The sequence below is a fragment of the Symphalangus syndactylus genome, chromosome 1, assembly GCF_028878055.3.
Source record: "Symphalangus syndactylus isolate Jambi chromosome 1, NHGRI_mSymSyn1-v2.1_pri, whole genome shotgun sequence".
Lineage (NCBI taxonomy): Eukaryota > Metazoa > Chordata > Mammalia > Primates > Hylobatidae > Symphalangus > Symphalangus syndactylus.
Window position 1 is genome coordinate 123,029,289 of NC_072423.2, and position 26,800 is coordinate 123,056,088.

General features: G+C 41.8%; 1 protein-coding gene across 3 annotated transcripts in view; it reads right to left on the reverse strand.

Moving 5' to 3' along the window:
- CTDSPL (CTD small phosphatase like) overlaps positions 1 to 26,800 on the reverse strand; it is a 132,013-nt gene that overhangs the window by 66,904 nt on the left and 38,309 nt on the right. The window contains exon 1 of one of the 3 annotated variants that reach the window (XM_063612389.1): positions 7,347 to 9,045. The exons of the other annotated variants lie outside the window; for them this stretch is intronic. Within the exon in view, the coding sequence (XP_063468459.1) occupies positions 7,347 to 7,386 (40 nt within the window). The 5' untranslated portion in view covers positions 7,387 to 9,045. Of the gene's footprint in view, positions 1 to 7,346; positions 9,046 to 26,800 lie in introns of those variants that run through there. 3 annotated transcript variants of the gene reach the window in all.

A 26,800-nucleotide genomic window follows, 5' to 3' on the forward strand; every position in this document is an offset into this window, starting at 1 on the left:
AGCCTTTTTAAACAGTAACTCTTATAAGGACAGTTAATATAAAACACAAACTGAAAAGAGCTGCTTTGTGGGGGGTAGGGGGAAGGCCCTGGTAGCGACTAGGGGTCAGGAAGAACTGCATAGAATCCATTCAGCCAACAAGAGATTTTCAGAGCCATTTAACAACCACTATTACACAGAACTTATTTATTATATTACATATAATCTTTTTAATGATAAATAATCCCATTGCCACAAATTCTATTACAATTAAAGGCAAACATGACTCCCCACAATGTCCCTTAGTGTTTTCTTACGCTGCAGGGCCTGTTTCCCCTCCTAGAGTGGGAGTCCTGGAGTAGAGAACAGTGTTCTCAGCAGGGGGCCCAGATCACCTACAGTTGGAATGTTTGTTGGGTGAAGGAATCAAATTGTTTCCAAGCTCCAGGCACTGTCGTTTATTTAAGCCTGTATCAGATGCAAACAAACACAAAACAAAACTCTACCACAATTAAAGAATACAATCCCTTAGAGTTACTATAAGGAAACATCAGTTTTGCTTTACCCAGATGAAGTCTGTGATCATATTAAATCAAGAGAACGTGTAATGGGAGAACTATTGTGAGAACCGATTAATATGAACATAGAAGGTGATTGAAGGATAGAATGAAAGAGTTCTCTAGAAATGCCAGCCCAGATGACAATTCTAGAGGCAGACCACATTTATAGGCTAGAGAGCTCCAAGAAATACAGAAAATGCAAGAAGGCATGGGAAGTATTTCACATGAGGCCACAAGGACCCCAGCTTTCTGGAGCAGACACAGAGACTTCTAAAGCTGGCAAAGGCCTTGGCTGGATGAGACAGGCAATGGGGACAGGCTGAGTGGGTAAAGAAGGAGATGCACAAATTAGACTTTGTGGAATTTCCTGATACTAGATAGATTTTTGAGTTCTTTAATAAAGTTGCAGAGAAATGAAGTGATGTGCACAATATCAGAGTTGACTGGTTAGAGGCAGAGAGAAGACTGTACCTTAGGCCCAGGTCCTGAGGTTTGTTATCTTATTTAGTGAGCAAGCATGCATGTAACTGGGTTTATTTAGCATATGCCTCTCCTGGGGCACCCTTCTGTATGCTTCCTATTTCCTCCTTGCCTCTGCTCCCCATCTCCCCTCACTTAGAATTCCCTCAGATCTTCCTTTATCCCCTACTTGTTCTTATCTTTTAAGAACTATTAATAGTTCTACGAAACTTGGAAATTCTTTGTGAAAACTCTAACCCATACTTTTCCTCCCTAAATCCTGCTACGCCCTTGGGGTCCTTGGCTCATCCAGCAATTTTCTCCGATATCTGTTGTCAAACACAATCACAATAAATTTTATACTTTATTTATTTATATATTATTCAACACATGAATGCTCATATCCCCAGTGCCTGGATACTCAAATTAAGGTTGAAGGAATTAAAGAATGAACGTTTCATTGCTGATAGTTTGTGGCTGATGGCAGCAGCTGCCTGATGCTTCCCTTATATCCCTCTAAAAGTTCTAAATAAAAATTTGATTACTGAGTGACACTGTGTACTAAATGGAAACGTTTAATAGTAAAACTATATCAGCACATTGTGGTCTGGCATTTGCTGTAAGGCTACATTTCCAACTAGATTACATCAACCTAATAAGGTCTAAATTTATTCATCTATATTGGGATATAATTTAGGACAATTTATCAGCAGATAATTTTCTAAATAATTACAATGAAAGTGCCTAACACTCTAGGGCAAAAGATGTGCCACAAATATTAAACAGCACATACAAATGCGTTCTGAGTTTTCATTTGTATATAAACCAGGAGGAAAGCTCGCTTTAGCAAGATTATTCATACCCTGCTAAATTCTACTATAAACATGTACACGTGAACATGTATCCTCTCTACCACTGGATTGTGAGCTCCTGAGGGAGCAGACTGAACCTTTGCTCTGTCCCTCCTGTGTTTGTCCCTGTCTGTACTGTGCTCCCACCCTTACCCAGGCGTAGGACGTCAGTGCTCAGTTAAGTGTCTGCTGAACAAATGAATGAACAAATATGTGTACTGCCCATTCAATAAAATACTCTGTCCTTTTCACCTATAAAGCAACAGGCATCAGTCCAGGGTCACTTGGAATTTCCTTATACCTATGACACTAGAAAGATGTGAGGAAGCTGGAGAAAACCCGCAGCATGTCAGTGGAGCAGAAAGTAGCAGTACACCCAGGTACCATCCAAACTGCCAGTGACTCATGGCACCCAGATTGTTGATGCCTCCCCTCTAGGCCTCAGTTTCTCTAACTCTGATCCCATCTAGCATCACCTGTCCTCCTGCCTCCCTGCCAGGAGGGTTGTGCAGAACAAACAAGGGGGTTATGGGAAAGTACTCTGTACATTATAAAGCACTGTATTAGTTTTCTAGGGCTGCCATATCAAAGTAACACAAGCTGGATAGCTTAAAACAACAGAAATTTATTGTCTCTCAATTCTGAAGGCTGAAAGTACGAAATCAAGCTGTCAGGAGGGCCATGCCTCTTCCTTGCCACTCCTGGTTTCTGGTGTTTGCCAGCAATCCTTGGTGTTCCTTAGCTTGTAGATGCATCACTCTAATCTCTGCCTCTATCATCTTCTCCCTGTGTGTGTCTGTGTCTCTCTTCTTCTCCTCTTCTGAGGGCAGCAGTCATATGGGATTAAGGGCCCACCCTCCTCCAGTACAACCTTACCTTAACTACTTACATTTGCAATGACCTATTTCCAAATAAGGTAACATTTTGAAGTACTAGGGGCTAGGACTTCAACATATCTTTCTGGAGGACAAGATTCAATCAACAAGTACCATGTGAATAAAAGCATCACAGTAAAAAAAAACCCTGAAATAATGTTAGCTCGGAATAACTCTAAAGCTAGAAAAATACTTTTAAAATTCTGCTTCAAGTTATGGAGAATTAGCAGGTAGTGAGGAATAATGGGGCCAAGATTCTGGTGAAGAGAGAAATTCAGAGAGGTCTGCCTGGGATTTAGGGACACTCTTCCTGTTGGGATACCTGCCACTTCTGAAAGAGTCTGAGAAGCTGAACAGCACTTTGGACAGCTTGCGAGTAAGGCGGGCTGAAATTGGAGTTCCATTCTCCAAGGGCTATACCCAAGACTAAAGGTAAACCACAAGAAGTGGACTGGTTCTCAGAAGCCCTCTCAATCTCTGAAAATGAAATCACAGTCATACCAGATTCATACCTATGACACAGGTGCGTGCCAGAGACAAGTATAAATTCTCCCTAAGGAAAGATAACATCATCAAAGGCCTCAGATTATTTCTAGAAGTTTTCACCTATTATGTCTGACACTTAATAAAAAATAACTATGTATATGAGGATATAAGACAAGATGAATGTATTATATTCCAAGTAAAACAACAGGCAATAGAAACAGCTCACAAAGGCTACAAATAAAGGTGTTATTAGATATGGGATTTTTAAATAAAAAAACTATGCTTAAAGAGTCCAAAGAGGTAAAAGATAAAATTGAAGTTTCTCAGAGAACTAGAAACAAAACAAAACCCAGCAATTCTAGATTTTAAAAACAAAATAACTAAAATTAAGAATTCAATATGGGGGTTTAATAGCACTTTATAGCTTGAAGAAAAATTAGTGAACTAAATGATAGGTCAAAAGCAAATATCTAGTTTGAAACTCAGAAAGACACAAGGATAGAAAATAAAGATGAGAGGGTAAAAGATAAAGGGATAGTGAGAAGGACTAATAGATATATAATTAGAGTCACAGGAGAGGAGAGAATTGAGTAGAAGACATAGCCAAGAATTTTTTAAAACTGAAGACATCAAACACAGATTCAAGATCTTAAATGGATGAACCCCAAATAGATAAATAAAAATAAAACTATACCCAAGCACATCATAGTAAACTGCTCAGCACCAAAGACAAACAGAAAATCTTAAAAGCAGCCAGAGGGGAGGAAAAACAGATCAATGGAGTAACAATTAGATCAACAATTCATTTAATGAAAATACTAAAAGCCAGAAGACACTAGAATATCATCAAAATACCATGAGAAAATGTCAAAACGTTTAAGGAACAAATAATAATGTTAAACAAACTCTTGGGAAAGAAATAACACTGGCTGGGCATGGTGGCTCATGCCTGTAATCACAGCACTTTGGAAGGCCAAGGCAGGAGGACTGCGAGGCTGCAGTGAGCCTTGATCACACCACTGCACTCCAGCCTAAGCAACAGAGTGAGACCCTGTCTCTTTAAAAAAAAAAAAAAAAAAAAAAAAAGAACATATATATCTTATATAAACTCTTCCAGAGAACAACAACAACAAAAAACACTTCCCAACTCATTTTGCAAGTCTAACCAAACCATGACACAAAAATCTGACAAGGACATTATAAAAAAGTGAAATTATAGTAAAAAATCCTTCTTAGGAGCAAAGCCTTGAATAAAATATGAGGGAACTAAATCCAGAAAAGTATATGAAAATGACAATATGTCACTAGCAAATTAATTTTATTGCAGGAATGTAAGTCATCATATTAACAGAATAAAGGGGTGAATCAAACGATCATATCCATAGATTCAGAAAAATAATTTGATAACATTCATCATCCATTTATAATAAAACTCCTTGCAAACTAAGACTAGATAGGACCTTCCTAAATCTGACATGGTATTTACAAATAATTATAGCACATATCATACTTGATGGTGAAATACTGAAGGCTTCCTGCTCAGATCAAGGATAAGACAAGAATGCTTGCATCACTACCTCTATTTAACATCAAATAGGGAAAAAATATGTAGGGGAAAGGAGAATAATTCACAGAATTTTGATGGTATGTGTAGAAAATCCAAAAGAATCTGCAGATAAATTCCTAAACTAAACAGTTGGGAGATATATAGTTTGAAAATATAATAAACATTTGGAAAAGGAAAAATTTTCAGTTGCAATTTACAATAAAACCAAAATATAAAATATATAGGAGTAAATAAAAATATGTAACAAGACCTCTACACAGAAAATTCTAAAATGTTATTTGGAGAAATTTTTAAAGCTCATAAATAAATGGAGGGAAATACTATGTTCATGGTTTTAAAGATTCTGTACTGTGAAGACCTCAATTCTTCCAAACTCGCCTACAGATTCCATGCAGTCTCAATAAAAACCATAGCAGTTTTTGTTTATTCATTTTGTAGAAACTGGAAACAGACAAACTGATTTTAAAATCTATATGGAAATGCAAAAGACCAATAATAGACTTGTCCCACTGGATACTGAAACTTATTATACAGCAACAGCAATTAAGAAAGTGTCATTTTGGCAAAAGAGCAATGTAATGGAATAGAAAGCCCAGAAACTCAGGCACATACATGTTTACCAGAGGGAGACCAACGTTGGTAGGTTCCTGGAGCAATATTATCCTCACTCTCTGTGTAATCCCAGAGAAGTTCTTCCCCTTTTTGGACCTCAATTTCTTCATCTATAACATGAGGCAGATAGACTACATCACCCAAATTCTGATTTGAAATGAGAATAAACAGATTAATAAATCCTTCCAGATTGCAGGTCTCCCCAATTCTCATTTCTACTCAAAAGCAAGACAATCTTCTAAGGAAATCAAACAACATCCCCCCTCTGTTTTCCAGGTTAAAAAGGCAGGGATTTAGGCACTGTGTCTTGTTACCTACTAATTTTAGTCCAAAATATTCCAGCCAGCCTGAATATAGAGGTCATGGCCAGAGTCTTGCACTGTTTGCTCATTTAGAAGGCATGTAAGGTAGTGGATAAATCAGGTAGAACTAGGTTTTAAAATACTGTTTTTCTTTTTCTTTTTTTGAGACAGAGTCTCACTGTCACCCAGGCTGGAGTACAGTGGCACAATCTCAGCTCACTGCAACCTCCACCTGCTGGGCTCAAGCGATCCTCCCACCTCAACCTCCTGAGTAGCCGCGACTACAGGTACATGCCACCACACCTGGCTAATTTATGCGTTTTTGTAGAGATGGGGTTTTGCCATGTTGCCCAGGCTGGTCTCAAACTCCTGGGCTCTAGCGATTTGCCTGCCTCAGCCTCCCAAAGCGCTGGAATTACAGGTGTGAGCTGCCACATCTGGCCAAATACTGTTTTTCATTTATACACTTATCAAACTACTTCTAATCAAACTAAGATCTCTGAGCCTCAGTTTCCTTATATGTGAAAGGAAAATTTTTGTGAAGATTAAATGGAATAATGCTTGTAATACACTTAGGACAGTATCTACCACATAGCAATTATTTAATCAACGGAAGCCATTGCTGACAATATACTAGAGCTGGGTGTTGGGGCTATGATGATGAGTAAACAGGATGACAGAAACAGCAAACTAGACTTGTGAGGGTTTAACACATAGTGCCTAATGTGTGGCTGATGCTCAATAAATATTAATGGAATAGGCAAGTTACTAACTTGCCAGGCTCTCACAAAATCCTTAAGAGTCAAGGTCTGCATGTTTATAGTGCCAAGTTCCCTTCAAAATAACTGGATTCCAGTGCAATTTTGCCCTTGTTATTACTGATGACAGAACTCACTCCCACGTCCCCAGTACCGCATACCCCCCAACACACACCTGGCCTCGGCTAGCATCGTTTCCCTTCTTTCCCATCCTGAACACACAGGGGTGCCTCAGCCTCGTGTGGTCATCTTGTGCCTGGGTGGCTTGCAGCCTGTGTAACACCTAGTTTGTTTACTAAGCCTCTCCCTCACCCAGAGATTCCTTAATTCAAAATGGCCTACAAAGAAAAGATTTCAAAAGCAACAAGAGGCTGGGTACTACAAATCCTGTTACTTCAGACCTTACACTTCAGGCCTGAAAACACATGCCTGGAAGGTAAGAGTGGCCAGGGCTGAGTGCAGGAAGGAACCGGCCTCCCCTCCACTAGGGGAAGCCATGCCACTCTTACTCACTCCTGGGTGGACCCCACTTGGGGGGCTGTGAAAGGAGGTTAGGTCCCCTCACTCCCTCCAAAGACAACATAAATCAGGATGCTTTTAGAGTCACAGATGAATATGCAGAACTGTAGTTAACTGAAGAGGTTTTCCTAATGACGGTTTTTGACTTCTAAGTGTATCAGGACCAGGTTGGATGGAGTGTAGTGGCGCAAACTTGGCTCACAGCAACCTCTGCCTCCCAGGTTCAAGTAATTCTCCTGCCTCAGCCTCCCGAGTAGCTGGGACTGCAGGCGCCCGCCACCACACCCAGCTAATACATTTTTGTATTTTAGTAGAGATGAGGTTTCACCATGTTGCCGGGGCTAGTCTGGAACCCCCGAACTCAAGTGATCCACCCACCTTGGCCTCCCAAAGTGCTGGGATTATAGGCATGAACCATTGCGCCTGGCTGTCCCCCTTCTCTCTTTAGCGAGGGTTACACCTGCCACCCAGGTGTGTAGACAACTTCCTGATTCTTCTGCCACTCATCTTCTTGCCCTTCTCAGAAAGAGAATCTGAAATGCAAACCCACTAAAACATTCAACCAGACAAACATTTTTCTCCAATAAAAATCCCTGTTATTTGCCAAAGGTTCTTGTTGGGGGTTCAGTGGAATTAGAAATAGCTACTCTGTAGCTAATCCAGATAAAGAAGGCTTCATTATTCCCTCACCCCTCAGCCTTCCCTGTGTAAGCTCCATGGCTCTGCTTCCCTCAAGGCTCTGCACTCCCACATCTTGCAGGCCCTGCTCTTAATTCTCTCCCAGTTTTCACAGAGTAACAAAAGGGAAGTCACCACTCTGCAGCCTTGACTCAGTTCTGAAGTTCCAAAGGCAATGAAAATTGTTACTTAAAGGTGTGAACTTCCCTAGTTTGTAAAACCTGAAGAGTACTATCCTCTTAACTTAGAGCTCAGTCACCTTGGCAAACCACCACACTGTGGAAAAGCTCATGCAGCAGCGACTGTAATCCCATCTGGGGCTTGCCCTCTGCTTTGATTTCCTGAGTATAGCAATAAACCAAGTCAATCTTTTATGAGAACTGTTTTGAAGGAAGCAAGGGCATTAAGTGACTTAAATGACCGCATGTGCACACTCTAAGGTCTGCATTTCTTTCTGTTTGTTTTTTGTAAGGTCTACCTTTCTGTTAGCACCCCTGAAATATGGGACAACAACATCCTCCAGCAAATCCATTTACAGTCATAAACCAGGGGCAGATGCCTGCCTTCCCACAGCAGGGGAAGCAGAAGCCTCAACCTTGGAACCACCAGAGCTTGGCAAGAGCTGTAACCCAGGGTCTTACCTCCCCCAGACAGCAGGGACCACATTCACATGTGGTGAGCTCACACCTCTCTCCATCACCCCATGGCCCCCACCCTGTGGAATGGAGTAATTCAGACTCTATGTGTTTCCCTGGGACAAAGAGGCATTTATTTCAGTGGGAAGCAAACTTTTTTCGTGAGAATACAGCCCTGAATTTTAGAATCAAAGCAGATAAAAAGAAAAGCTTGATTTTATAATATTTTATAGCTAACTTTTAAGAAATATATTTAAATATACACTCCATGCAGATTATTCATAAATATTGTCTACTTCTAATGAACTGAGAAATTTTACCAAATTACCTTTACCATGAATTCAATTGGAGTTTAGCAAGTAAAATATTCATACTGGTTTTTTTTTTTTTTTTTTAGATAGGGTTTTGTTCTTGTTGCCCAGGCTGGAGTGCAATGGCGCCATCTTGGCTCACTGCAACCTCCGCCTCCCAGGTTCAAGTAATTCTCCTGCCTCAGCCTCCTGAGTAGCTGGGATTACAGGTGCCCACCACCATGCCCGGCTGATTTTTTGTATTTTTATTAGAGACGAGGTTTCACCATGTTGGCCAGGCTCGAACTCCTAACCTCAGGTGACCCACCCGCCTTGGCCTCCCAAAGTGCTGGGTTTACAGGTGTAAGCCACTGCGCCAGGCCAAAATATTCAGACTTTATACTAACTATTGTGTGGTTACTATGTGGCCTAGAATACTGCTAATACTTTACTCACATTACCTCATTGAATCCTCACAACAGCCCTCTGAGGGAGGTATTATTATTCTCCTCATTTTACAGATGAGAAAATTGAAGAATAGAAGTTAAGTCACTTGCCCTTCATGTCTAAAACACCAAAAGCAATGGCAACAAAAGCCAAAATCGACAAATGGGATCTCATTAAACTAAAGAGCTTCTGCACAGCAAAAGAAACTATCATCAGAGTGAACAGGCAACCTACACAATGGGAGAAAATTTTTGCAACCTACTCATCTGACAAAGGGCTAATATCCAGAATCTACAATGAACTCAAACAAATTTACAAGAAAAAAACAAACAACCCCATCAAAAAGTGGGCAGAGGACATGAACAGACACTTCTCAAAAGAAGACATTTATGCAGCCAAAAAACACATGAAGAAATGCTCCTCATCACTGGCCATCAGAGAAATGCAAATCAAAACCACAGTGAGATACCATCTCACACCAGTTAGAATGGCCATCATTAAAAAATCAGGAAACAACAGGTGCTGGAGAGGATGTGGAGAAATAGGAACACTTTTACACTGTTGGTGGGACTGTAAACTAGTTCAACCATTGTGGAAGTCAGTGTGGCGATTCCTCAGGGATCTCGAACTAGAAATACCATTTGACCCAGCCATCCCATTACTGGGTATATACCCAAAGGACTATAAATCATGCTGCTATAAAGACACATGCACACGTATGTTTATTGCGGCACTATTCACAATAGCAAAGAGTTGGAACCAACCCAAATGTCCAACAACGATAGACTGGATTAAGAAAATGTGGCACATATACACCATGGAATACTATGCAGCCATAAAAAATGATGAGTTCGTGTCCTTTGTAGGGACATGGATGAAACTGGAAAACATCATTCTCAGTAAACTATCGCAAGGACAAAAAACCAAACACCGCATGTTCTCACTCATAGGTGGGAATTGAACAATGAGAACTCATGGACACAGGAAGGGGAACATCACGCTCCGGGGACTGTTGTGGGGTGGGGGGAGGGGGGAGGGACAGCATTAGGAGATACACCTAATGCTAAATGACGAGTTAATGGGTGCAGGAAATCAACATGGCACATGGATACATATGTAACAAACCTGCACATTGTGCACATGTACCCTAAAACCCTAAAGTATAATAAAAAAAAAAAAAAAAAACTAAAAAAAAAAAAAAAAAAAAAAAATGAAAATTTATTTTTTCTGAGAAAAAAAAAAAAAAAAAAAAAAAAGAAGTTAAGTCACTTGCCTAAAGTCATATCACTAAAAATGGTGGAGCTGGGATTTGAATTCAGGCAGTCTGGCCCCAGTGATCATGTCCTCATCATTCTCCCTAGAATGTGAGAACAGGAATGTGTGATACCATTCACTTTGTGGGAAATTAATGTTTAATCAACATACCTTTACATCAGCATTAGTTCATGGGCACCACAATCCTGAATTACAAGCAATAGTGACTAGCTGTCTCCTCATTCCCTCCCCAAAGGTGGGACTTGGTCTTACGGCCCAGCTCAAGGTCACACAGCCTCATGATCACAGAGTCCGTGGTGGAAAGGGCCAGAATTTCTTCCAGCAAAAGGATAAGAAAACTGAGGTTACCCATCCAGGACTATTTCTTTCCCTCCTGCTGCTGACTAAAGGAACACTACCACACCGGGAAAAAACAGGAAGTTGGTTACCAGATACGCCAGAACAACAGCTCCACTGTTAAGAGCTACTAACAAGAAGCACAGTCACTGCCATGTCCCTGGGCCTCCTGCCTGGAAGGAAATGGCCAGCTCCAGGGCAGTGCTGGGCAGGCCACAGGCAGCCTGGGGTGAGCCCTGAAGCCCATTTCTCTGAAACAGCCACTTGGCCACCCTGAAAGACCTGCTCAGCCCCAGGATCTGGGAAGAGCACCCAGGTTTATTGGGCATCTGCTATGCCAGTGTTTGTTCATGATCCCAGTCCCACAAATGGAAGTTGGGTATCATTTCCATGGCAGAAATGAATTTGGCACGGCTTGGAGAGCTTTGATGATTTGCTCAGCCAGGACACCACAGGGGCAGGGACTGGAACCTGGCTTTGTCTACCTTCAAAGCCTTCAATTTGATGCATTTTTCATCATGCCATGCTGTGAAATTTCTTTCTTGAATTTAGCCAAAAGGGTATCTTCATTTTTATTTAGCCCAACAAAATAAAGAGAAACACCAATTAATTGGTATCGGTTTATTTAAAGAAAAACACTTTATGTAAAATTTCAAATTCTAAACGGGAAAACAAAATAGCTGTAGTAATTACGACAAAGACTAAATATCGATATTGAGTAAAGGCTGCATATATACGGAAAAGAATAACCCAAGACCACTCCAACAGCAATATGAACAGAAATACCAATCTCTAACAAACTTGGACAATTTTCAACCTCACTATTAATCAAAGAAATGGGAAAATAAAAACAATGTACATTAGCTCTTAAATTGGCAATTAAGAACGACAGAACACAATGCTGGTCCAAGAACACACTGCTAGTAGAAGTGTAAATTGTTATTATCCTTCTGGAAAGCAATTTAGTAATTTGCACCAAGAGTCATAGATGTGTTTGTACACTCCTTTACCCAGTAATTCAATTTCCTGTCTATCCTCAGGGATTAATTTAAAATATGAAGAAGCTATACATGCAGCATAGATACCTTCCTCTCTGCACTGCTTATAAGTGGCATAAGCAGAAAGCAGCCTAAATATCATACAAAGAGGGAATGGCTAATAAATGTTGGTACATTTAGTCAATAAAATATTACCCAGCCATTAAAAATAATGATGACAGCGTCTATGTAGCAAAATGAAAAAATACAGTTAACTGCAACATTAGGAAAGAATAATTGAGATAAAGATATTAAAATGTTATGGAGGGTATATCAATCAAAATACTGTATGCAGTCTCTTCTTATAGGCTTAACATGCATTTGCCATACCTTCCACTTTCTATTAGGTGATTTTTTAAAAACAGAAACACATTTGGAATACTCTTGCCTGCTGTGATGGACATTCGCCCACTTGGCGGGGGCTACCAGGTGGTGAGTTTCCAGAAGTGAGCCTGAAGGGCGGCTCACAGCATCCCTTCTTTCATGTGGTTTCTAGGCAGCGTTTGTGCTGTGTTTGTGTTCTGACCCTACAAAGGGTACTTTTGTTCCATTAACCACTTGTGGTTTAGCTGCTACACTGAGGGTTATGGGGAAGACTATGCAAACTGAACTGTAAAAGCTTTCAGACTTCTTAAAAACAAAACCCTGCAGACTTTGTTTGTTTTGCATCTCAGGAGCATAGGGTCGCATTTACCATGTGTGATAGTTCCTGGCACACCACTAGCAGTACCTAGGCAAATGCCCTGTATGTATACATGCTTTTATTTCCCTTTATCCTCACAGCCCACCTCCATTCCCCTCAACCCACAGGCAAACTTTCTAACGTGCTTAAAGTATATCTTTGTGTTTACAGGAGTGCTAGAAAAATGTGCATTATACTTTTCTGAGCACTTATTTTTAACTTATAGAAATATTAGTCTGTGCATCTCATTCTTATTTTTTCCACTAAGCGCTATGTTCTTAACATTCCCCCACACTGATACACGTACAGTTCCTAACTGCTGTGTGATAAATACACTGTGGTACACCCCCACCCAGGGCATTTAATGCTCTGTCCTCTCCCAGCCTGTCACTCTTTCATCCTTTTCTCCTTCACCTCCTCCACTCATCCTGCACATGTGCCCTATATGCATATGGATGAACAATATCAACAGTGTCAAGTGAACAAGACTCAAGTTCTTTAAGTCTCTTAATTTTTTCCTTAGAGAGAAAATTGCACTTGACATTTGTAGTTTTCAAGAATGTAATTTTCATGTATTTCAAGAAGTCTCTGTGATAACTTTAATAATTAAGAATGTATAGGTTTAAAAATGCCCTTAATTCCCTTCATTCTCCTCCCTTAGACCTATTTTGAAGCAGCTGCTTTTAGAAGGGCCATAAATGGCCACCTAAGACCCTCAAGGTCAGAATCTAAATTCCAGAGATGTCAGAAGGCGGCGGCTGCAGTTTGATGGCATGATTTTGTAATTTGGTATCACTTAGGTCATGCTTTGATCCTAAAATTGACACTTGAAGAGCCATATATGTCTCAGCAAGTGCACATACCAGGAAAGAACGAAAGGAAGTGGGGGTTTTTGGCAGAGACAGGAGCAGGGGTAATGTCCCTACTGGGCTCTGTGCCCTAGCTGTGACCCCTACCACAATAAAAGCTGTTTGTGACTGTAACTCTCTTTAGTCCTGCATTTTACATTCAACAAAGCAGTTTGACACAGATGCCTTCGTTTGTACCTCATAACCACTGTGTGTGGGCCAGAGTGGGTATTCTCAGCTTTGGTTTAGGAGGGAAGGAAAGGCTCAGAGGGCGAAGTGACTTTCTCAGTCACAAAGGCAGAAAGGAGTGGCAGTGACAGTCCAGCCTCAGTTGGTGAGATTGTCCCTTACCCTCTCCCCACTACTAGAGTGGGCAGCACAGCAGCACACTTTGCACTCTTTGGGAATCAGGTTCCTAAGAGTCTGTGTCTACCAGGGCATCAGTGGCTCTTGTCCTAAGGGACTCTGTGCCCTGGAGATCGTACTGCTACCAGTTCCTCCCTCCCATGACCTTGGGGAACCATTCAGGGAGGCACCAATGAAAAACAGGAGCCCCAAAGGGCTGGCTCCTCCCTGCTTGTGGTCATCTTTTTTCAGAGCTGGAAAAGATCTTAGGAACCTTATCCAGCAGGGTTCTGGCAGGAAACAGATGGCACTCTCAAAATAAGTAATTTGAGAAGACTTTAATAAGGGAAGCATTTATAGAAGGGACCTAAGTGCAGTGGTCTGGGACCAGTAACAGTGGCCCATTTACATGCCTAGGCCCAAAAGGGTGAGGAAGGAGAGGCTGCTGGACCCCTGAGACAGAGCGCCCTGTGGAGAGGGCTGCCTGCCAGGAGCCCAGACCTTTGGTGATGCCACAGGGTGGAACCAGGAGAAATCAATACTTCCTCCGATCTCCTGTTAGTGCTCCCCACTGGGCAAAGCACACAATAGGGGCCAGGAAGCAAAGAAGCCCATTCATAGAGTCCCCACTGGTCAGCTTCCAGGGCACAGGGTAGGACAGAGAGTAGATGTGGAGGGCAAACAGAAAACATCCGGCACAAGAACTAACTAACTAACCCAACCCTCCTGACTTGAAAGGTACTGCGCCTCTGCAGGGGAAAGGCCTGGCCCAGAAAAATCAATGGGCGATTTGCAGAGCTGAGCTGAGAACTCAATCCCTGGGTGCCAGTCCGTATTCTTCTCTCCTCTTCATTGGATTTGAGAATATCTTCTCCTATAAGCATGACTCAAACCTGGAAAAATATCAGGCTTTCAAATCAGCTGGAATTTGTTTATTTCTCTTTTATAAATGGTGTATTCCAAAGCTACTTCTCCATGGTACAGTTCCCAATGTCTGTGTTGTTCAGACCTATGTGTTACACCTTGGACATGGGAGCCAAGCTTCTCACAATCTAAAGAAACCACAACTCAGAATAAAACACCTTGCAGCAGGTATAGGTATGCAAACACAAGTAGGTCTGGAGAACACGTCTGCACTTCTGCGGTGCCCAGCTGTGGCACAAGGAGGGAGCGGGGGAAGGAAGCCTAGCTCAGCCAGTCAGGCCCCTGGCCTTTGTGAATTGACAGAGTATTCTCCCAGCCTACTTACATACAGAAATAGCTGTGCATTGACCCACGAGTTGCCCAGGCCTGGAAAAATACTCCAGGATATTTTAAAAATCACATGTTCTTCCAAGTCTTTTAAAACTTGACTGGAGAACTGGCTAGCTAAAAAAAGAATGAATCATTGAGATCCTTTTTGTAGGCATTATCTGAGACAAATTCAAAATCAAAGATCAAAATGTTATTTGACTCTTAATTTCCTTTATATATTCTAAAAACCTTGCCCCCTTTATGAAGTAAGGCAGGCTTCCCAATTCTTTGGATAACAGGCTTGTATCAGGGAAACTGTGAAAACACTAACAATGATTAATCTTATGTAGATATTAGCATGATAGCTCTGTAACTACAAAATTAAAAACACCAGAGCATTTTTGCTCAGCTTTTTACTTTTTATTCATTCATTCCATCTTTAAATGTTTTCTGAGTCCCTGTATTTGAAGCTGTGGGCAGAACAAAGTGTAACAAGACCCGGAGAGGCAGCGGGGGGGTCAAATCACAAAGGAAGGTTCTCCCATCTTCTTCTGTTTCTTGTAGGCAGTGAGGAGGCACTGAAGGCTTCCAAACAGAGGAGTGATTAGACTGAGTCATGTTTTGGCTAGTTACTTGGAAAGATGGACAGAGTGATGATGAGGAGACCTAGAGGCAGGAAATCTAGTTAGGAGGCTGTTGTAATACTGCATTTAAGAGGCAAGGATGGGCAGCAAAATGACTTTCCCAGATCAGAGAAGGAAGTAGCAGAGATTTGGATCAGGTCTGTCTGATGCAACAGGGAGATATGTCCTGGCCATGTGAGAAGAAAGGGACTCCTGGCCACTCATACGTTTTCTCTATAAAAAGGGGGCTGAGCAGAGAGCCACAGGCTGAACACCAACGCTCTGGTGAGCTATGCCATTCCCAGGGTCTAGTCTCAGTCTGGCACTCACAGATACTGATCTTTGGGAGCCCGGGGTGGGCTAGTTCTCTAGCCAGGGAGTTGGAAGGGGACTTCTTGCCCTTGACAGGTGCCCCCATTTATCATCCAGTGGGTCACCACCTCCTGGTGAGCCAGTTCTCCCTTGTACAGCTCTTCACACTGAGAAGTTCTTTCTCATCTCAGGTGAGATCAGTACCCTAGGGTCTTCCATCCACTGGGTGGGTCCTTTCCTCAACGCCTGATAGAGTGCCCCACTCCTCCTTCTCCTGGATGCCTAAGAAGGGGCCAAGTGCAGACCCTTCCTCAAAGGGAACTAGTGCTAAATAGCCAAGAAAAGAACCCTAACCAGCTTGGCTCTTCTCAGCAATCTGGCTTGCTTCTCTGCTTCAGGTGCAAATGTCACATAATTAAGTTCAAAGTTTCAGTGAAAGGCTGCTCTGTTCTGCTGGCAGTCTGACAGGCAGCCAGCCCACAGAGCCAACTTTATCCTATAGAATTCTTCATGTTAAGGAGATTTACTATCCAGCCTTCCAGCCTTGGACAGGTTGAAGAAGTCCTGAAGCCACAAGAGTGTGCAGCAGGGATCTTGTGAGGAGGGGAGTGCCATCTTGGTTATTTTCTGCTTACACTGTAATAGCCACTGCATGAACTGCTTGAATTAGTCAATAACCTGGTGGCAGTGGCAGTAAAGTCTGGCTTGGTGACCTGGTACCAGCCGGAAGCAACTGCACATGGACTTGGCAGGAACCCTGTCCTGACAGTGGCAGTCGCTTGACCCACTGTAGCTTCTCTGGGGAAGAGTAGAAATGCAAGGTGGACAAGAAGAGGGACTCCTGGGCTTTTGTCCCCAAGAAGCTCTGAGCTTGTGCCTGGTACTATGAAGACACCTCACAGCTCAAATTGAGAGGAGTCTCTGGTGGGGGTGTGGCAGAGTGCGGTATATCCTTTGCTGACTGTCTGCCTGGACATGTTTGTGATAACCCTTGTGATAGCAAGGACATCCTTGTTTGACCCTAAGGTCCCAAGAATTACACAATAACCTAAAGCCACTACTGAGGAGACAGAAGACCCTTATTCATCAGTCCTGCTCAGGTCCTGGTCAATGAATATAAGTTCTCATATCCTGTGTTACCAGAATCTCTCCCACCCCCTGCCCCAGCTTCCAAAATCAGCCTCATACCTCAGGGTTCAAAGCTGTTTTGCTGCAGCAGCTGTAATAACAGCAACAAGAAGGCCTCTCAAATGGACCGCTGTTTCAAAGTATGTGCATACATATTCCCTCATTTGTCCTGACAACTGTCCTTCACCTCTTACTAGCTAGGAATGAAAGGTGTAGCTAACAGCAGCCTCCTTTTCTAACAACAAAGTCTGCATCAGGAATTCCGGCAATCGGACCAGCTGCCCCTTCCCAAGTCCTCTCCTCCATCTTTTCATAGAACGCATACTCTCCACTGTGCCCTTACCCTTGGCTTAGTATACCAGTGGGCCAAGGCCTGTGCTTGGCTCTCTAGCTGCCAGATAATGAGAAGCCCACCACCATCTCGAAGAGCCTCAGTCTCAAACAACTGAAGCCCACCTGGGACCAGCACCACCATGTTATTCAACTTCAGAACGGCGTTTCTTGGAGGACGGCTCACATACTTTTCACTGTAGATGTTGCCCCCTAGAGTTGTGCAATACTGTGCATCTGAAACTCTCTGAGTAACGTATCGGAAAGGATGTGGGATCCAGTGAGCACTTGCCACAGCCACAGGCCTGTGTTGAGGAAAGCAGCCACAATGTGTGCTGTAGTTAACGAGTGACTGGTGACCCCTGGGGCAGCCTGGTGTAAGGCTGTCTGACTGCAGTGTTGCTCGATGGGAGGCCACTGACCCACCCAAGATGTTGCCTCCTTGTTGGGGGTTTGAATGTGAGATGCAGCAGAAGCAGCAGAGACAGCAGTTGGAGTGAGAATACAGACAGAGAAGGAGAAACAAGAGGAAGAAGCGGGCAAAGAGATTAGCTTTCCACATCTGGAGGAGTCCCTAGGGAGGGGAGCCATGGCTGCCCAACTCTAAAATGATGGCATGATGGGAGGTCCCTAGGAGGATTCCTGGCATATCCTGAACAATGAGGTGCCCACAGGCCCGCTGGGAAGTACAGAGACCCATGGGGAATGGATTATTTGTTGCTGTGACCCATACCAAGTTTCCCTGTGTCCTTAGAGATCTTCACAAGGAGCTCCCATCCCCTGGGGCAAACTAGGTAACCTCTTGTAGGTTGAAAGAGCCTGACTAGAATAGTGAGATATTATTACCAAAGGAAACTAAGCTTCAAAGAAATGCAATGACTTGCTGGCACAGACACTGATGGCCACTGACCCATCAAACACTCACTCTTCTCCCTTCCTAACAGAACGCTGATTCCTTAGGGATGGCAATCTGCCCAGCTAAAGCTTTTCCCTGGCTTACAGATAGGTGACCATGAGACATAGTCCTGGCCTGACATGTAAGCTGAGAGTTTCAAGAACAGCATTTGCTCTTCTGAAATAGGAATTGCTCCTTCCTCCTTCTCTACTTTTTCCTCCTGCTTGGACCCCTCAGAGGAGAGGCCTCAGAATGCAGCAGCCATCTTGCAACCACGAAGATGAAAGCCACATACCAAGGATAGTACAGGCAGGAAGATAAGAGATGAGTCCCTGATGTCACCATATCAGCCCTGGACTGATTCCATCCAGAATTCTCACTATGTCAGAAAGGTAACTACCTACATATTTAAGCTACCTGTGGTTGGGTTTTCTGATTTTTGTGTAGCTGAATACCCTTCTGGTCGGATACACCTGCCTAAGTCACAGAGTTGCTGGTAAATGGCAGAGCTGCAGATCTAACCAAGGTCTGTTCAACTCTAGAGCCTTCTGTGCATATTTCCATTGGATGGTACCACCTCCTGCTCTCAAAACAAGAGGTCTGCAAAGTAACAAGATGCCGCGGGTAAAGCACATGACATATCATAGTAAATGCACAATAAATATGAGCCACTGTTATTTAGGTCAAGTATTACTATATTAGGTCTAAGACTAATTGCTCATCTGTTTTAGTGCCTTAGACAGCAGAGAAAATTTGGGAATTCACAAAGAGGTGTCTCTGTTTCTGAAGCAGAGAGAATGAGGAAGGGCCAGGTTTTTTGGTTTATACAGTGACTGAGAGCAGAGGGGTTGTGTACTGAGATGGACTACCATTCCCAGAGGCTGCCTGTCCCCCTGGGAAGAACAGCACAGACACAGAGGCCAGAGTGAACCCTGGCATGATCAGTGGATCTGAGTTCTCCCTTCCTGTTCTTGACCTGGACCCAGGTCCCTTTGGAACATACACAGAAAGGCAGAGGCCCTGAGATGGGGGCTGAGCAGGTTCAGTTGGGAGCACCAGGCACTCTGGCAAACTCACACATTTCTCTTCCTGCCCAGACTACTAATGTTTACTAATATTCTGTAGTCATTAAATATGATGTTCTCAGGCTGGGCGCGGCGGCTCACACCTGTAATCCCAGCACTTTGGGAAGCTGAGGCAGGCAGATCATCTGAGGTCAGGAGTTTGAGACCAGCCTGGCCAACATGGCGAAACCCTGTCTCTACTATAAATACAAAAATTAGCCGGCGTGGTGGTGTGTGCCTATAATCCCGGCTACTAGGGAGGCTGAGGCAGGAGAATTGCTTGAATTGGGAGACGGAGGTTGCAGTAAGCCGAGATTGTGCCACTGCACTCCAGCCTGGGCAACAGAGCAAGACTTCGTCTAAAAAAATAATAATAATAATAAATGTTATGCTCTCTAAGGACTTTTAATGACATGTGAAAATTCTCATGGTACATTAAAAAACAGCTGGCATATTAAGCTATATATGTGAGATAGGTTCCATGGTCTCCTCATGATATTTATCCATATATATATATATATATATATATATACATATATATATATAAAAGACATTAAAAGGCAAGAAAGCTCTTAAAAAGCCAATGATGGTTAACAATATTATGGATGACTTATCATTATCGTTTTCTATATTTCATAAGATTTCTACAGTTCCTTTAATAACCATAAGTCCTTATAAATAAGTTTTTCAAACAATATCACAACTTGTCACACTTTCCCTTTCTTTCTTCAAATCTTTGTATCAATAGAAGCCAAACATTTTCTTCACTGTGAAAATGTGACCCTTACTAACTCCTATAAATATTATCCTAAAACTTCAAAGCTGATTTGAAGAATTGCTAGTTCTAGTTGTGAATAATGTCAGTTCAGGGGTTATATACATGCTTTGTATTAGATATTCCCTCAGCCTAATTCTATTGCCTTATGTCCGGCCAAACAATTTTCACAATTTGAGTAGATGTGTAACATCCTCAGCTACACAATCTCCAGCTCCATTCCCTCCCCGCTCACACTCAAGCCTTCCTCTCAAGAATGGTGACGATGACATGAACTTCCTTCCTTGGTTCTAACCCAAGGTGTAATCCAGTGATAAAGCTCAAAGGCAACAAAAACTCTCATTTTCATGGGAGGCAATATTTCATTGTGATTAAACACCCCAGGCAAGTTGTTTAACCTCTCAGAGTCTCAGTCTTCTCATGGGGAAAACGGAATGACATGACCTACTTCATGGTCTCCCCACTGATCCAAGCTTTTTACAAGTATAATCTTGTAGGTACCATTATTATCTCCATTTTACAGATGAGGAAACTGAGAACCACAGAAGTTAACTAATTCATCTAAGGTTATTTAGAGATAAGCAGCAAACCTAAGATCTGAGTTCAAAAAGTGTGATTCCAGAGCCCATTCTTTTAACAACTACACCTACTTTGCAATACTCCATTGCAATTGCCTACATAGCCTGTGACTGCAATTGAGTCTTTAGGACTCAAGGCTCCCTCTGAGTCCTTGCTTTTTTGAGAGCATCTGCAATGTCCTGGCCTCCTCACTTTCTTCTCTGCTATCTTCTCTGATCCTCATGCCTTCAGTTTGAGCTTGTCTTCTGACTTTCTAAGCTCAGAATTCTCACTTGCCACCACATCATCAGTCTCTCAGTTTCTCAATGCCAAACTCTAGAGGAAGCAGCCTGATTGGCTCCTGTTTTTTGCCTCTGCCCACAGGATGGTCATAGTTCAGGCTATGAGTTGGCAGCTCCTGCACATGGGGCTTTCCTTGAACCAGACCCTTGTGGTGAGTAAGAGTGGTTATGTGCTACAGACTGCAGCATGGCCCCTTGGCCCACAAGAATAGATTTCCTACGATCTCTGGCTTTAGGATGGGCTAGTTACTGAAGGCATGAAAAGTCACTTTACAATTTAAAAGATGGTATTCTTCAGGAATGTTTACTCTCTCTCCCTAGGTGAGCTCCTCCATTCCCATGAGTTTAAATATCATCTATATGCTTGTGGGTCTCAAGTTTACATCTCCAGCCAAGACTGCTCTTCTGGGTTCCAGCCCGGGGTGTCACTGCCTACTTAGCACTTCTCCCTGGAAGTCCCACAGACATTTCAAACTCTATTTTTCCAAAACAGAAGGGCTGGTATGGCTCTCCGTATATGACCTGATCCTGCTTACTTTTCCAAGTTTATCTCAAGTTTCTTTCCTCCTCATTCACTCACTGGGATCCTGGTGACTCCTGGATCATGCCAAGCATTTTCCTGTTGCAGGGCTTTGGCACCTGCTGTTTTCTTTGCCTAGAATGCTCCTTAATAGTAACTCTCCCCATAAGATATGAGGCTTCTCTGACCACACATAAAACTAGGCCCACCCTGATATTTTCTATCACAGTTCCCTATTAATAGCTTTCCTAGACCTACATAATCTGTAATTAATTAATTTTTTGGTTCACTTGTGATTGTCTGCCCTCCTCACTATATAGTAAAGCGTATGAGGGCAAGAACTCTGTTGTATATCATTGTTGTATGTTACTTGGCACATTAGCAGGTCCTCAGTAAATATCTGCCAAGTGACCAAATAGAATGTGAGTCAAGCAAGCAACAAAAAACATTTTATAAATGGAATACATGAGATCATGTGTGTAAAGCTCTTGGCATGGGGCTCGTAGTAAGCACTCAATAGATGGCACTAGTAATATTATTATTACTATTGCTAGGTTAAGCCATGTGATATTGCTAATATTTGAACTCTCTTTACCTGCAAAACAGCAACTTAACGTGGTCCAACCTAATATTGCTATTATTTGGACATGATACGTGGCTTTTAAACATGCTGTCTGCTAACAGCCAGAAAGCATACATTTCAGTACAGTATTCTTAAAATGGAACAAAGTCTCTGATGCAGCACTCTTCATTTTTCAGCTAACACAAAGAAGTACCTTTCTGCTCTCACTGGGGCCTGGGCCTAGGGGTACATCCTTACCTCTTTGAAGCAGCTCTGATCTGAGATCTTTCATTCTGGGATTCCCTGAGAGAAGACCTTCTTTGTAAAAGACCCTGGTGATTCTGAAATTACTCTGGACTCATTCCAGCAATAAATGTGAATATTGACCATCTTTGCCCAGTTCTCAGATGACAAATATATGAGGCACTTGAAGAGTTGTGGCTTTGTGTTCAAGTGCTTTTTATGAGGTCAGGGCATGGTCTCTCCCTAATAAGATGAAAAGTGAATAAAAGATAAACACATTTTCTCTGTGACAGAGCTCTCTAGTGTATAATCGGCACTCCAAAAATAATCACACTTGGATTTCTGGAACTAAGTCTAAGCCAGTTACCACACACAACGGCAATGGCAAACTTACTAATGGCAGTGCTCTGTGCTACTTTTCTTTCTGTTTTTCTCACAAAAAGTTTGCATTCCCATATCATACAACTTTTTCAGCTTATCAGTCCTTTCTCACTTCTGAGGCTTGACCCTAGCGGTCTGAAAATAACAATTTTCCAGCATCCTGCCTTCACTCTTCACACAAGCAGATGTCCATCTAGGCCTGGATGCTTAGAGATGAAAAGTTAACTTTTCACCGCTCACCCGATGGTTCAATACAATGTTTGAGATTTTTATGTCTGAGACAAAGATTAACACACTTATTACATCAGAGATAATAGAAAGATGACTAAAAACACAGCAAGAGATTTTCAAGAAATGAAATTATACTGTCCCATAAAATTTTAAGATCCTACTTGCATTTGGAAATTAGCAGAATGATGTAAGCATTCTGTGAAGAGTATCATTTCTTTCTTTTTTAATTTTATTATTATTATACTTTAAGTTTTAGGGTACATGTGCACAACGTGCAGGTTTGTTACATATGTATACATGTGCCATGTTGGTGTGCTGCACCCATTAACTCGTCATTTAGCATTAGGTATATCTCCTAATGCTATCCCTTCCCCCTGCCCCCACCCCACAACAGTCCCCGGTGTGTGATGTCCCCCTTCCTGTGTCCACGTGTTCTCATTGTTCAGTTCCCACCTGTGAGTGAGAACATGTGGTGTTTGGTTTTTTGTCCTTGAGATAGTTTACTGAGAATGATGTTTTCCAGTTTCATCCATGTCCCTACAAAGGACATGAACTCATCATTTTTTATGGCTGCATAGTATTCCATGGTGTATATGTGCCACATTTTCTTAATCCAGTCTTTCGTTGTTGGACATTTGGGTTGGTTCCAACTCTTTGCTATTGTGAATAGTGCTGCAATAAACATATGTGTGCATGTGTCTTTATAGCAGCATGATTTATAGTCCTTTGGGTATATACCCAGTAATGGGATGGCTGGGTCAAATGGTATTTCTAGTTCTAGATCCCTAAGGAATCGCCACACTGACTTCCACAATGGTTGAACCAGTTTACAGTCCCACCAACAGCGTAAAAGTGTTCCTATTTCTCCACATCCTCTCCAGCACCTGTTGTTTCCTGACTTTTTAATGATCACCATTCTAACTGGTGTGAGATGGTATCTCACTGTGGTTTTGATTTGCATTTCTCTGATGGCCAGTGATGATGAGCATTTTTTCATGTGTTTTTTGACTGCATAAATGTCTTCTTTTGAGAAGTGTCTGTTCATGTCCTCTGCCCACTGTTTGATGGGGTTGTTTGTTTTTTTCTTGTAAATTTGTTTGAGTTCATTGTAGATTCTGGATATTAGCCCTTTGTCAGATGAGTAGGTTGCAAAAATTTTCTCCCATTCTGTAGGTTGCCTGTTCACTCTGATGGTAGTTTCTTTTGCTGTGCAGAAGCTCTTTAGTTTAATTAGATCCCATTTGTCAATTTTGGCTTTCGTTGCCATTGCTTTTGGTGTTTTAGACATGAAGTCCTTGCCCATGCCTGTGTCCTGAATGGTATTGCCTAGGTTTTCTTCTAGGGTTTTAATGGTTTTAGGTCTAACATTTAAGTCTTTAATCCATCTTGAATTAATTTTTGTATAAGGTATAAGGAAGGGATCCAGTTTCAGCTTTCTACATATGGCTAGCCAGTTTTCCCAGCACCATTTATTAAATAGGGAATCCTTTCCCCATTTCTTGTTTTTGTCAGGTTTGTCAAAGATCAGATAGTTGTAGATATGTGGCATTATTTCTGAGGGCTCTGTTCTGTTCCATTGATCTATGTCTCTGCTGTGGTACCAGTACCATGCTGTTTTGGTTACTGTAGCCTTGTAGTATAGTTTGAAGTCAGGTAGGGTGATGCTTCCAGCTTTGTTCTTTTGGCTTAGGATTGACTTGGCAATGAGAGCTCTTTTTTGGTTCCATAAGAACTTTAAAGTAGTTTTTTCCATTTCCGTGAAGAAAGTCATTGGTAGCTTGATGGGGATGGCATTGAATCTATAAATTACATTGGGCAGTATGGCCATTTTCACGATATTGATTCGTCTTACCCATGAGCATGGAATGTTTTTCCATTTGTTTGTATCCTCTTTTATTTCATTGAGCAGTGGTTTGTAGTTCTCCTTGAAGAGGTCCTTCACATCCCTTGTAAGTTGGATTCCTAGGTATTTTATTCTCTTTGAAGCAATTGTGAATGGGAGTTCACTCATGATTTGGCTCTCTGTCTGTTATTGGTGTATAAGAACGCTTGTGATTTTTGCACATCGATTTTGTATCCTGAGACTCTGCTGAAGTTGCTTATCAGCTTAAGGAGATTTTGGGCTGAGATGATGGGGTTTTCTAGATATACAATCATGTCATCTGCAAACAGGGACAATTTGACTTCCTCTTTTCCTAATTGAATGCCCTTTATTTCCTTCTCCTGCCTGATTGCCCTGGCCAGAACTTCCAACACTATGTTGAATAGGAGTGGTGAGAGAGGGCATCCCTGTCTTGTGCCCGTTTTCAAAGGGAATGCTTCCAGTTTTTGCCCATTCAGTATGATATTGGCTGTGGGTTTGTCATAGATAGCTCTTATTATTTTGAGATACGTCCCATCAATACCTAATTTATTGAGAGTTTTTAGCATGAAGAGTTGTTGAATTTTGCCAAAGGCCTTTTCTACATCTATTGAGATAATCATGTGGTTTTTGTCTTTGGTTCTGTTTATATGTTGGATTACATTTATTGATTTGCGTATGTTGAACCAGCCTTGCATCCCAGGGATGAAGCCCAGTTGATCACGGTGGATAAGCTTTTTGATGTGCTGCTGGATTTGGTTTGCCAGTATTTTATTGAGGATTTTTGCATCGATGTTCATGAAGGATATTGGTCTAAAATTCTCTTTTTTGGTTGTGTCTCTGCCAGGCTTTGGTATCAGGATGATGCTGGCTTCATAAAATGAGTTAGGGAGGATTCCTTCTTTTTCTATTGATTGGAATAGTTTCAGAAGGAATGGTAGCAGCTCCTCTTTGTACCTCTGGTAGAATTTGGCTGTGAATCCATCTGGTCTTGGACTTTTTTTGGTTGGTAAGCTATTGATTATTGCCTCAATTTCAGAGCCTGTTATTGTTCTATTCAGAGATTCAACTTCTTCCTGGTTTAGTCTTGGGAGGTTGTATGTGTCGAGGAATTTATCCATTTCTTCTAGATTTTCTAGTTTATTTGCGTAGAGGTGTTTATAGTATTCTCTGATGGTAGTTTGTATTTCTGTGGGATCAGTGGTGATATCCCCTTTATCAATTTTTATTGTGTCTATTTGATTCTTCTCTGTTTTCTTCTTTATTAGTCTTGCTAGCGATCTATCAATTTTGTTGATCTTTTCAAAAAACCAGCTCCTGGATTCATTAATTTTTTTGAAGGGTTTTTTGTGTCTCTATTTCCTTCAGTTCTGCTCTGATCTTAAGTTATTTCTTGCCTTCTGCTAGCTTTTGAATGTGTTTGCTCTTGCTTTTCTAGTTAATTGTGATGTTAGGGTGTCAATTTTAGCTCTTTCCTGCTTTCTCTTGTGGGCATTTAGTGCTATAAATTTCCCTCTACACACTGCTTTGAATGTGTCCCAGAGATTCTGGTATGTTGTGTCTTTGTTCTTGTTGGTTTCAAAGAACATCTTTATTTCTGCCTTCATTTCATTATTTACCCAGTAGTCATCCAGGAGCAGGTTGTTCAGTTTCCATGTAGTTGAGCGGTTTTGAGTGAGTTTCTTAATCCTGAGTTCTAGTTTGATTACACTGTGGTCTGAGAGACAGTTTGTTATAATTTCTGTTCTTTTACATTTGCTGAGGAGTGCTTTACTTCCAACTATGTGGTCAATTTTGGAGTAGGTGTGGTGTGGTGCTGAAAAGAATGTATATTCTGTTGATTTGGGGTGGAGAGTTCTGTAGATGTCTATTAGGTCTGCTTGGTGCAGAGCTGAGTTCAATTCCTGGGTATCCTTGTTAACTTTCTGTTTCGTTGAGCTGTCTAATGTTGACAGTGGGGTGTTAAAGTCTCCCATTATTATTGTGTGGAGTCTAAGTCTCTTTGTAGGTCACTAAGGACTTGCTTTATGAATCTGGGTGCTTCTGTATTGGGTGCATATATATTTAGGATAGTTAGCTCTTCTTGTTGAATTGATCCCTTTACCATTGTGTAATGGCCTTCTTTGTCTCCTTTGATGTTTGTTGGTTTAAAGTCTGTTTTATCAGAGACTAGGATTGCAACCCCTGCCTTTTTTTGTTTTCCATTTGCTTGGTAGATCTTCCTCCATCCCTTTATTTTGA